Source organism: Phallusia mammillata, chromosome 1 (genome assembly GCF_965637545.1).
Source record: "Phallusia mammillata chromosome 1, kaPhaMamm4.hap1.1, whole genome shotgun sequence".
NCBI classification, from domain to species: Eukaryota; Metazoa; Chordata; class Ascidiacea; order Phlebobranchia; family Ascidiidae; genus Phallusia; species Phallusia mammillata.
In genome coordinates, this window is record NC_137252.1 from 29,527,425 (window position 1) to 29,539,413 (window position 11,989).

The window sequence follows — 11,989 nt, forward strand, 5'->3', positions numbered from 1 at the left end:
AGTACAGATGCTAATTGTTTCACAGTCTGTTACTTTCATTTAGTAATTCATTTTTTTCGAGTTTGAACGCCAAGCTGCTTATGATAAGTGTCAAACTGAAAAATCCTGCAAAAAAGTTATATTTTTTTCATTTGTATGCTGAAAGCCTTTCTAAAGATGATACTAATGTATATTGTTTGATGATCCTAAACCAAACTTGTAAATTGGAGTTAAGAAGCTTTAACCAAGATGTAGAAATACCTCAGCTGCATTTTGCTCTATATACGCTATTAAGCGATGGAAGGGTTTCCACTGAAGATTAATGACGTCCCAACTGGAGATGAGCTTGACTCCGGACAAAACGGCGAACTGAATGTTAAAAGTCCCTGCGTTTTCAAGGAGTACTTGAACAATACAAAAGCAACAGACGAGATTAAGGAGACCTCTGGCTGGTTACACACTGGTGATTTTGGATGCTATGATCAGAATGGCGCGGTTTATATCTTTGACAGACTCAAGAATGTCATTAAGTCCTTTGGAAACATGGCAGTGTTTCCCGTCGAACTTGAAGCAGTTCTTCTCTCTCATCCTGCCGTGGCTGAAGCCGTCGTAGTCCGCGTCCCTCATCCAGAATATCAGAAAGCCGCAAAGGCGTTTGTTGTAAGAAAAAGAGATGATCTTACAAAAGAAGAATTACTCGAGTTTTTCAACACTCGTGTCGCCAAATACCAACAACTGTTTGGTGGCCTGACGTTCATTGAAAACATCTTGAAAACCGGGCTTGGGAAACCGATAAAAAATGTTGTTGTGTAGATCGGTTAATCAAACAATGGTGTGTATACTGTATATATCGACCAATCTTTGTGCGTTTTCTTCTGCAGTTTTGTCAAATTATCATCCCACTCTGTTTAACTACAGCAGAAGTTGTCTATAGATAACTTTCGTGTTGGGCACTCAGTAGCTTTTTCCAAGTCTCGAGCTTTGAACACCCATGACAAATAAAGTTTAGCTGATTTGGAAATAAAGTTGTCAAATCACCATTGCATTCAATATTAAATTTTCCAACTCCCACCAAAAAAAGTTGCTTTATCTTCAAATAACCACGTTTCTTGTCCAGAACCGACAAATACACAAACCCAACGCACACAAATAATAGCGGTAAACTCACGCAGATTAATTTCAACATGTGAAGCATGTGGACATACGTTACAAAAGGCCTCTGTTTGACAGCTGGATCAAAAAGTTAGTATCGTCAAAAGTACAATAGTGTAAAGAAATGATATTCGGGAGGAAATCAATCTCATTTCCGCTGTGCTAAACCTATATTATCTACAAACAATGGTACAACGAAAGCAAGAAAAAAAACTGTCAGTATAAACTACAGAAATCCTCCCAAGAACTTTGTATTGCTGTTTGACCCACTACTGGGACAGTTGTGGTCTTGCATTAAAGTAAAACATGGTAAAAGTTCTGATTAAGATTCTGCTTCTTAGTGGATTTTTCCTGACCTGTAATGCAAAATCTGTTTCTGCCCAAACCAAGTAAGAGTTCATTTCTTTGTTTTGTCTATAAAGCTGTTGTTTTTTAACATAATAATTATGTTTTGTAGCGACGAGTTCCAGGAAGATCACCACAGTCTTCAAAAGCGCTGTTAGTAAATGAGAGACTTATTCATGGTTAAGTTTGACTGACTTAAAAATTGCGAAAATGTAGAAATAAAACAGTGAATAATGACTAGCGTCAAATTAGCAGTCTAACTTTGAAATGTTTGAATCTACAACAACAGAAAACACATGATAATTGCAAAATAAATTTTCAGAAAAGGATGGTATTAATTTAGAATTTACGTTAAACTTGGTTTAAATAATTTAGATTTAAAAAAAAGAGAGTAATAACGTCAAACAAATTTAAATTGATTAGAAGACCTGTGTTTCATTTGACTGTTTGGGAAAGATCTTAAGTTCTTAACATTAACACAAAACAATGAACAGCTTGTTCAACGACGTGTTTACTTCATGCCTATCCACAAATGTATAGTTCATCGTAATTACTGTTATAGGTGCTGAGGACGGTTTAGGATGTAAAGACACAGAGACCATAATTATATCATCGACTGCACTCACTGGATGATGATAAGGATAACTTGAAAAGTTTCTTTAAAAAAATGAGCAAATAGGTCAAAAATGGCGAATAAAAAATCATTGCATTCAACTGTCACTATAGTGATACGCGTACAACCAGTTGAGAACCACTAATAGCAGAATTCATACTATCGGTTAGTTTACGTTAAAACCAATAGATTCCTAAGAAGGAACTGATGATGCCACGTTGGCGAAATATATATATATTATATATATCACTTCATTTAAAACCGACTCATTCCGTTTAACCACGGATTTTATAATCAATTGGTTTTAATGTATTATAGTTGAAAAGGCAAACAGTGATCGTCAGTTTAAGACACGCTGTTGATTTTGATCTATTACTAAAGTTGTCACTTTCATAGGTTAGTTTATGAACTGTTGGCGTTGGTGTACAGTCAATGGTTGGATTCATTTTTCCGCGGTTCTATCACAAAAGTCATATATTCCAGCCGGTTGTTACAAAAAGTCCATTGATAGTAACCAATAATACTATCCGGTTCGCTGATCTCATAACATTTCGTGAGACAGTTCCATATATAACCGGTGCAAACCGGCTGAATCCCACCAATGTATACAGCAGATATAATACATGTTAATATAAAGTTAATTTTCACTCCATATAATTATATTTAAACGGATCTTTGTTGTTCTGTGACGTAGGTAGTGTTCTGATCTTTTGACCCGTTTGCGTTATTGTACCATCGTAAGGTGTGTAGATCGGAAACATATATGTCTATAGGGCAATTGATCCCATCCCGAAAGGATTCGCGCGACTGCTTCAGGCTAGAGTGGACGCCAATGACAGGAGTGGCTGCTACGTACAGTTGAAAAAACATCCTAGTTTTAAAATGCGTTTAAATAGAAACTCATTGATGCGTTCATTTCGATAAAACGCTAAGTAGTTTAGTAAGGAAAATTGGTCAGGTAATACGCCCTGTCTAGCGTGTTGAAAACTTTTCAGTTAATGCAGAGTTTTAAATGGAAAGAACGTATAGCAATCAAAGGTCATAATTGTAAGTGTTGAAATTATATTTTTTCGGTTGACTATACTTGAGCAACACCAACGCAAAGGTAAAGCTAAAACGTCACCAGATTTCAAAATTGTAAGTGTAAGAATATACCAACAATAACATAACGTTTTTTTTAGCTACAGTTATATGGACCTTTGCAGTAGACCAAACGCAAAATGGTTAATTCTCAAAACAGCCAAGTATCGGTTACGAAAACCTATTGCATATCTGCAGTCACGTTGATTACATTGCTGACAACAATTGGATTTCAACTGGTTGCGCTGCTAACGACGGGGTGGCTTCATTTTAGAGTGGGATGCCGAAACAGCGGACTAGGAGTTTACGTCGGTCTGTATCAAGCTTGTTCGGTGGGAATTTGTGTTTTGCAGGATCAGGCCGTCAGGTCAACCATTGCCGAAAATGCCAACCATTTTGAAGGGCAAACAGGTAATTTTTGCCTATAGGCTGATACAAAAAAAGGTGTATTAAAAATATTTGGTTAAAATGATTCCAATAAACTGCAAATAAGTGATAGTTCGGACGCTTAAATTTTGACTCTTCTGAAGACTACATAATGACTCTAATACAGGGTCCATTTTAATCGGTTTGATTCCGATTCGGGTTCGACGCCAAACAAAATATAGGGTTTAACTTCGGGCTTGTAAGACAATGTAATTTATGGTTCGGGCACGGTTTGGGTTGACTGCTCAAACCGATTCGCGGGTTCAGGTTTAGTTCCGGTTCGACAAGCCACATAAAGTAGGTTTGTTTTTGTATCATGCGCATGTATTAGGCTGTTTGTGATGAACAGTGCGGCCAAACAATATGTTTTATTTTTTCCGTTCCAACCACATTGTTATTTGTTTCATACAGTTCAAGACAAGGTGGCTCTTGTGCTCATCAGCAGCTCTGGAGTGCTACTTGCAATCGCATTTGTCATCCACTGTATTATTCTGTGCAGACCCAAAGAAAGCTTGGCAAAGTTAGCAGGAATATTCTGCGCCCTGGCAGGTCAGTTAACGGTTAACTGTTAACCTATACGTTTTAAGAATCTTCTCCAATTAACTTACATCACATCGACCCTCTGCTGTTTTAAGATATTAAAATTTGTATGACAAATTCTTTCTAAATAATTGACACTCAATTTGTTTCTAGCAATTCAATTTAAAGTAAAAAAAGTCTTACTTGTTCAGCTGTGCTGGTCTTCTGCGGTTGCGCAACATGGACAGGTTTCTTGGTTTACGCGGAAATTGCTGATATATGGAATACAACATCCAGCATTTCCTTCTTCATCAGCCTTACCACTTTTTCGTTCTGCGATTTCAAGTTTAGACTGTTCAAGGACTACACAAGCGATAAACCATTCCCATTGCAGTACAGCTTTTTCTTCGCCTGGATTTCACTGTTCTTTACATTCATATGCATTGGATTGTCAAGCAGCGTAAAACAAAGTGAGTGTATTTATGTGGCTGCGCATTTGACACATGTGTAAAAATAACTGCATTCAAAACGTCTTCCATTTCGAACCGATTTCAAGTTCATGTAAAATGTTTCTGTCTCACAATTAGGACCACTTTCGCCAATCAGTTTAATTAAGTAAAAAATAGTCATGCAATTAAGTTTATGTGTCATATAACCAAGCATAAGTTACTGAATTTCGACAAAGAATGCAAGGCAAAACAGACTACTACGTACCTGCTAGCAACGGAATTTAAACACATGTTTCACAGAGTTGTCCGCCAGACTAAGCAGTGCACCAATTCCAGTTCCAAACCAGTACAACGTCCACCAAACAACCAACGTCAATTTTGGAAATGATCTTCAACCATCTGCTCCAACGCAGCCAACAACTTTAAGCGATCAGACAATGACCAATTCTAGTAACTTTATTATGTCACAAAACCTGTACAAGAACCAAGAGACGGTTCTTAATCCAGCTTTAAACATGGGTAATAATTTACCTCTCAAAAATGCAGATGGTGGGTTGGTTTAATGATGGTTTATTAATAACAGTGCAGTTTATTGTAATATGCATCTGGTAAATTGACTTAACTATTGTTTATAATTCACTGCTTTTGGGCCGTGGTTTATGGAATTTGTGTGGACAATTTTTGTGTCGAAAACTTTTTGCCTGTATATTGGATGAAAACAAAAGTAGACAAGTTACAGTTTTCATGTTCAAAAAAAGTAAAACGTGTTGGCAGTAGTATTTTGAGATGTTTTGTTACGAACGATAGTCACGCTAATTGCTGCTTAATGCGCAGTTCTAGGTGTGGACAAATATAAAAGAAACGTAATTCCACTTTGTGTCTGGTCTGAGCAGCGTTAGTCCATTGGACATGAAAGGTGGCACGACAAAAGATCTGAAAACACTTGCGGCTTTTACTTCTTGGCTAGATTTTTGTATTTATCTAACATACGTTGTGGAATAAGATGTCACTGATTGACAGTTGAATAAGAGGTTGGACTGATTTTACACGACAAAAACAGACATAAACAAATCAAGTAGTATGGGAAATATTTTTTCATAAAATCCTAAAAACCTTTTCGTATGATCACCAATCAAATGCCGACCTAATAATTAGCCTTGCACAACACCTAGAAACTTCAGAAACAATTTGCTGTTTAAGGTAAATCTTGTATTGCACCCACATAACCGACATACTAAAAATAGTCGGAAGTCAAACCAGAAAATACAGGTACAAAAATGATAGAGTTTCTTGTATAGAACCACAAGCTCTGCATGGCCAATGTGGGTCGAATCTATAAGTGCAAACACTCGCGTAGGCACTCAACAACTGCGAAAAGATATATGACTGAAATGCAAGTTCATTTTTTGGAGGAACAAAGGGTTATCTTTCAAGAGTTGCGAAAAATATTGGGATGTTTCGGCGAGAAAGGGATCACGTGGTTGCAAAAAGATAAAGAAGTCCTTTCAGAAAACCAATAACTTCATTCCCTCCAAGTTTTGATTCTCCATAAAACCGATCGACAAACGAGATTGGGACCTGATAAAAAAAATCAAAATAGGTCAAGATATATAGACGTTAAAAGTTGGAACCCGTTGAATAAACTGGTTGGAATTTTGAAATAGTCAAGGTGGCAAAAACGCACTGCGAGAGGATAGGTGCCGTCATCAAGTTGTAAGGACAGTTAAAATGCTCCAAATCTAATTCCCAATCTCCTGATATGTGTTGGGTTTTTGCTTGTTCAAATGAATTGTTTCACTTTATTGTAGTTGGAAACTACCGCGATAGGAAATTAAGCACATCATGTCAAAACTAGCAAAGTTATCACAAACTTGGGATAACCTGTGTAACAGGATCAAAACGCAAAATGTTTTAAATGCAACAGACAACAGTGTTAAATGAGAGTTGTTGTAAACGGGCCTAAAATTGGAGCCCGAAAAGCCGAACCTTTTGATTTACAGGCATACACATTGAAGCCCCCGGAAAGACAAAGACAACAAACAAAATAGACAATGACCTTAAACTAATCGTTTAAGGGCTGTTAGGCTTCAGGTCAGGTCCAACAACTAGCCACCTAATTTGATTTTAAAAAATATATAACAGGCCCGAATCAAAGCCGTTTTTTAAGAAAACTAAGCCGAACCCGGGCTGATTTGCAACTCTGGCATGTCACGAATTTATTAAAGAAAACATACCTCGCCAATGGAAAAGTTGTGTTGACGCGCTCGGACCATCATTTCCATTTGAAACACATAACCCTTCGACACGCATGAACGAACAAGGGTGTCCAGGACTTCCTTGCGATAAAGGCGAAAGCTTCCAGTGAGGTCAGAAACCCCGGGTCGGAGCAAAACTTGTGCGATATAGTTGGCTGTACGACTGTGGAAATTTGTCAAATATTTGTCATTGCAAATTTCCTGGGCCCTATTAAGCAAAAATTATAAAACGATCGATTTTTTCCGAAATTTGTACAATCAACGATAATAGATGGATGAACGCATCATTCTGAAATTAAACATTCGCTTGGGGAGAGAGAAACATTTTTTGTTGGCATGACATGTTGAAGACTCATTCAAATTTTTGCTGAAGGTTAACATCAATCAAATGAAGACATGTTTCGGTATAAGAACTTCATTGAAATTGTATTTTCAAGCATTGGTTTCAATATTTCCAACAAGATATTGTTTCAATTTACCATCTCTCATGTTTTAGAAGCTTTCTTAACTTGTACCTGTGAAAAAATCAAATCACATTTTTGTGGAATACCTGACCAGTTTTCGCCTCCAGTCCCAACCGGAGACACCACCGTCTCCTACGTAGCGAGTTCCTGTGATGATATCATAATCCCCATTTTTCTGCATCCTGAAATGGAAACAAATGTGGTGTCACAAACAACAAAGCCCTGAATGTTACAAAATGTTTGAAAACTTACCTTATATACTCAGGAATGAACTTGGGCTGAAAATAGGAAAATCACAAATTTAAAACTTTGATGGTTCGGTTTTGATCCTTAGCAGAGTAAAGTAGGACAATGAGTTGGGTCGTGGAGTAAACTGACAAGCTTTTGTCTATATCTCTACTGAAGGTAATAGTAAACTTTCCAACAGTGTATTAGGTTTGGCTTGAACCTTAAAATGCTTTCATGTCAGTACCCTCCTAATGAAAGCTTCATTTAAACATGTTTTACCTCATTTATTTGGGTGTGGTTATTTTTCGTGGGTTTTGGTTGCTTAATTTAACTTCTATGGTTACACAGGACTGGATTAAAAAGTCTAAGTAAGAAATTCACTCACATGGTGGGATAGATCTGCATCCATAATAATTACAAAGTTTCCTGTTGCATTTTTGACACCATGGATGTAAGCAGTCCCCAAACCCAGCTTCTTCTCCCGTGGTCTCAATACCTGGTCATTTTAAACAAATTAAGCACTTATGATATCCTGAACACAATGAGAATGCAATAATACAGCAGTATATTGTACTACCATTTTCATAGTGGTTCAAGGTGTGTGTACACCAGCGTGCTTCAAAACATACTTCATCTTAGCCAGTGTTTAGGACTTGATAATCAAATGGGAGTATGCAGAATGGTATTAGAAGCTCATTTTCATTCTTAAATTTGGCTCAGTAAAAAAGTTAAACTTACAATTTTATCACATCCATAGATTTTTTGTAACTGTTTTGCGACATCTAGTGTTCCATCAGGACTTCCATCATCAATAACAATGATCTCAAAATTCAAGTTGCTGCAAAAAAGCACATTTTATATATGCAGTCAATGGCTGTAACATACATTGTTTTGGGTTTTAAAGCTGCTCTTTGTGAAAAAAACATTGCATTTGTGCAGCAGAATTTAATAATTGAACCACAAAGAGTAAAAAAATAACATAAAAGTCTGCAAGGAGATGTCTGAATGGAAAATAATCAATATGTTTAGACATTTAATGATGGAACTTATCGACCAAATAGACATAAAAAATGACATGCTTTAGTGCTTAAATTTATATAATTCGGCAAATGCTCATGCCACCATCAGTAAATGTTTAGACATTGTTTCACACAAATGAAAAAACCCAACAATTGACAGAGACAGATATTTACACCTTTTTTGTATTAAAAAAGTATTTTTACCTTTCACTGAAGTATTTTACAATGAGCCAAACAATGATAGGCAGGTTTTCTCTTTCGTTGTATGTTGGCAATAAGACAGAATATTTGTCTTCAGTTTTTGGCATGTTTAAATACTCTACAAAGCTAACTACCTGAAACATGAAAACAATACGAATGAGAATGATAGCACCTGCGGAACACTACATGCAAAAACACTATGAAATGAGTGCAACGACGGAAAGAATCGCTTTGCAAATAATTAAACATAATTTCTGGCAAACTTTTGGTCCCAAGCAGCAGTAAATAAGTTATACAAAAACTAATGACTAAAAATCAGAAAATTCTACAGTTATACTAACCACATTGTAAGAATAATTGGTACAGAAGACATTTCAGCATGTACTAAAAATATTGGTTTTACTGCATTTAACAAATAACATTTGCTTGTAGCATCAAGCATGTGCAAGATAGGATCTAAAAAAGCAACAATTCCGCACTTTGCAATTATACAAAATTAACAAATAAAGGGTAGTACCGTCAAATAAAAACAATACAGGTAGCTTATACAGAATCAGGTGTATGTATGAAAACAGTGGAATACAACATAAAAAACCACAGCATGAAAAAAACAGCACACCAGTGTTACAAGTTATAAAAGCAAGCAAGCATTTTAACAGCTTGAGCTTTTACAAAACTGGAAGCCTTTGACAATTTTACAATTATTGTTGGTCTTCTTGTTTTACAACAGATTTTTTGGGCTTTTTCGGATTCCTAGAACGACTCTTTGCTTTGCACAGTGGACAAATTGGAGCATTTCTGTGGATCTGCTGGTGACAGGACAAACAGGCCTGCAAAAAAAAGTTGTCAAAAATGCTTGGATATGAAAAAAAGTCAAAAATGCTTGGATATGAAAAGTTTTTATGTCAACAGTTTTATAGGAAATGTTATATTTTGGGAAGTGGTCGAAAGAATACTAGCAAAAAAATTGAAAAGAAAATTTTCTAAAACATTGCATATATTTTTGACATTTGTGTACACATAATACTTGGGTAAAAAAATTTTATCACAAAATCAACTGACCTTCATTGGTGGTGGTTGGGCTGTTTGTTTACTTTCATTGGCCAACATTGGTGGAAAAGCCTCATGAGATTCAACCATAAGAGAGGAAATGTCAGTTGGTGGCTGTTTATCAAGGTCATTACCCAGTGTGATATCACTTGCCAATATTCTAAAACAAACAAAAAACAGGTTTAAAAATGTGGGAGCAAGTGTTTGAGTCTTTTTTATCAAAAGTGTTGGAAAAATAGCATTTATAGTTCTATAATTGGGCAGATAAACTTGTTTTGGACCTTCAAACCTTTATTTGTACTGAAATGTAAACATAATTTTCAATACAAATTGTGCTTGCAAGTGGACCAACCAGTTAAATTAGTGCATGCTAGCCAATTAACCAATAACAGTTTCACACAGATTTACAAAAAAAAACTTCACTTCTATATAAAACCAAGAGAGATGGTTTACTGCTATTTTACCCTGATGTGATGTTTGGTTCCTCTTCAATCAATTCAGGATTTCTATTTAAACCAATATCGAGTCTCAATATATCCACTTCACGTTTCAAAGGCTTGTATTGTTGCATTAGTTTCTGTGCCTCTGTCAAAGTGCTGTTTCTGTCATTTGTACTTTGCTTGATCAAGCTTTCCATCTAATATTGTATACAAAAAGTGTGGTAATGTAGTGACCAAAAATCTATCAAAAACATTGTACATTTCTAGGTGTTGAGTGGTGTAAAATAATTGAGGAAAATCAAGAATACAAAGTAACTGTTAGCAAAAAATTAATAAAAACTGTGAGAAATCTAAAAAAGTAATCCACATGACTTAACTTAAGTTGCAGTGTTAAAGATATTGGCCTTACTTGCTAGCAATATTTCTTTAACACATGTTTATTTATAAAAAACAATTAGGATTTGTATGGTAATGAAAGATTGATACTGAAGTTTAAATGAACAGAAATACATTTAATACAAAAACTACAATTTTGCGGACTTTAAAAATGCAACACTTCTAGATGTGTTGTGTTGAGGTATTAATAACCATACAATATGACATCATTACGGTATCTTTACTGTGACAGTGGCATGCCTAAACATGCAGTACCAGCACACCAAAAGTCTTCCCGATGAAATCTCTGGTGTGAAGGACCACTGTGTCCTGTGTGCATACATAACCTACTGGCAAGACCACCTACAAGGTGCCACACAAGTGATAAACAGGACCTGGCAAAACTTTGTGCTCAATTTCACATGCAATACAAAAATTGCAGGCAAAGTTTTTGCATGTGCAAAAAAAAACTTGCATGTGCATCTGCCTTACTCTACAGACTGGCCATCAAAACAACAATAATGATAAAAATTACATAAACCAACCGTGTTAATATCTGTGTGAATCAGTCGCAGTTCTTCCACATGGGCCATTTTTTCCTGGAGCAAATGACTAAGCTCATTTTTGTATTCCTCCAAAGATTTTCGCTCCTCTTCTGCATCATGAACAGCATCCTTTATTGTGCTCTTGATCTTCTCCAGCTGAATTGTTTTCTGCCTAATGACACCAATTCGACAGTTATGTGTTAAGGTGGTTTGAAAGGATAAACTATGGTACAATACTGTACAATACAATAATAATAATAATATACTCCCCAAAAAAATTAAACTTGGCAAAAACATTTGCAAAACCTTACATATAAAATCTGTGGCAAACAATTAAAGAAATTATAATTGTATACAGACACCAGTACACCACAATACTCAAAACACATTTTTTAAACAAAAGCTTTTGCAATCTTTTTCAAAATTTTCATTAAAATATGGAAATAAGTTTTTACCGTATAGTTTTGATCTTCTCCAGCTTTCTGTAGCATTCCTCTGTGCTTATTTCATTGTCTTCCATTTTTAGTAAAGTAGGTACAAAATATATTTTGTAAGCCACGAATCTGGAACAACAAACGTCAAAATCTGCAACGTTTTCTTTCAGACAAACACCAGTGTACATAGAAATCATATTAATTTGGTCCAAAATTTTACAATTTTTATAAATGCCACTGAAAGGTATTTTGCTAATGTACAGCTTTGAAAAGCCAAAAATATTCAGTTGCCAAATTATGCATACTTCGAAAACAATTCTAAAAAAAATAAAAAATGTACACAAAAGGTTGTTTATAGTTTAATTTACAATCACATAAACTAGAACCGTTTAGAAAGCCTTAATTAGGCTGTTTG

The 11,989-nt window shown here is 35.6% G+C and overlaps 3 protein-coding genes and 1 long non-coding RNA gene across 4 annotated transcripts; 3 read left to right on the forward strand and 1 right to left on the reverse strand.

Annotated features, from left to right (window-relative positions):
• Positions 1 to 276: 276 nt before the first annotated feature.
• LOC145210714 (putative 4-coumarate--CoA ligase 3) lies at positions 277 to 792 on the forward strand. The gene has a single exon (XM_080080003.1). The coding sequence runs from the start codon at positions 277 to 279 to the stop codon at positions 790 to 792; it is 516 nt and encodes a 171-aa protein (XP_079936129.1).
• Positions 793 to 1,411: 619 nt separating this feature from the next.
• On the forward strand, positions 1,412 to 2,344 carry LOC145209549 (uncharacterized). Its single transcript, XR_013855118.1, has 3 exons — positions 1,412 to 1,520; positions 1,589 to 1,629; positions 2,039 to 2,344. It is a non-coding gene; the product is annotated as an uncharacterized LOC145209549 (long non-coding RNA).
• Positions 2,345 to 2,847: 503 nt separating this feature from the next.
• LOC145236750 (uncharacterized) lies at positions 2,848 to 5,156 on the forward strand. Its single transcript, XM_080099680.1, has 4 exons — positions 2,848 to 3,580; positions 4,007 to 4,144; positions 4,327 to 4,584; positions 4,864 to 5,156. Exons 1-4 carry the CDS (start codon positions 3,310 to 3,312, stop codon positions 5,124 to 5,126), a joined length of 930 nt encoding a protein of 309 aa, XP_079955806.1. The 5' UTR covers positions 2,848 to 3,309; the 3' UTR covers positions 5,127 to 5,156.
• A 594-nt stretch (positions 5,157 to 5,750) lies between these two features.
• LOC145236766 (dolichol-phosphate mannosyltransferase subunit 1-like) lies at positions 5,751 to 11,754 on the reverse strand. Its single transcript, XM_080099681.1, has 11 exons — positions 11,596 to 11,754; positions 11,141 to 11,312; positions 10,245 to 10,417; positions 9,793 to 9,940; positions 8,734 to 8,864; positions 8,249 to 8,348; positions 7,896 to 8,006; positions 7,535 to 7,560; positions 7,369 to 7,464; positions 6,798 to 6,981; positions 5,751 to 6,141 (listed from the first exon to the last, which is right to left on the reverse strand). Exons 1-11 carry the CDS (start codon positions 11,658 to 11,660, stop codon positions 6,037 to 6,039), a joined length of 1,311 nt encoding a protein of 436 aa, XP_079955807.1. The 5' UTR covers positions 11,661 to 11,754; the 3' UTR covers positions 5,751 to 6,036.
• Positions 11,755 to 11,989: the final 235 nt, after the last annotated feature.

Coding starts and splice junctions, on each gene's coding strand:
- LOC145236750 (XM_080099680.1), top strand. CDS start 3,310: ATGGTTAATTCTCAAAACAGCCAAGTATCGGTTACGAAAACCTATTGC. Junction 4,145..4,326: donor AATATTCTGCGCCCTGGCAG/GTCAGTTAACGG, acceptor TTACTTGTTCAG/CTGTGCTGGTCTTCTGCGGT. Junction 4,585..4,863: donor GTCAAGCAGCGTAAAACAAA/GTGAGTGTATTT, acceptor CATGTTTCACAG/AGTTGTCCGCCAGACTAAGC.
- LOC145236766 (XM_080099681.1), bottom strand. CDS start 11,660: ATGGAAGACAATGAAATAAGCACAGAGGAATGCTACAGAAAGCTGGAG. Junction 7,465..7,534: donor TTCATTCCTGAGTATATAAG/GTAAGTTTTCAA, acceptor TTTCCATTTCAG/GATGCAGAAAAATGGGGATT. Junction 6,142..6,797: donor ACAACTTTTCCATTGGCGAG/GTATGTTTTCTT, acceptor TTTTTTTATCAG/GTCCCAATCTCGTTTGTCGA.
- LOC145210714 (XM_080080003.1), top strand. CDS start 277: ATGGAAGGGTTTCCACTGAAGATTAATGACGTCCCAACTGGAGATGAG.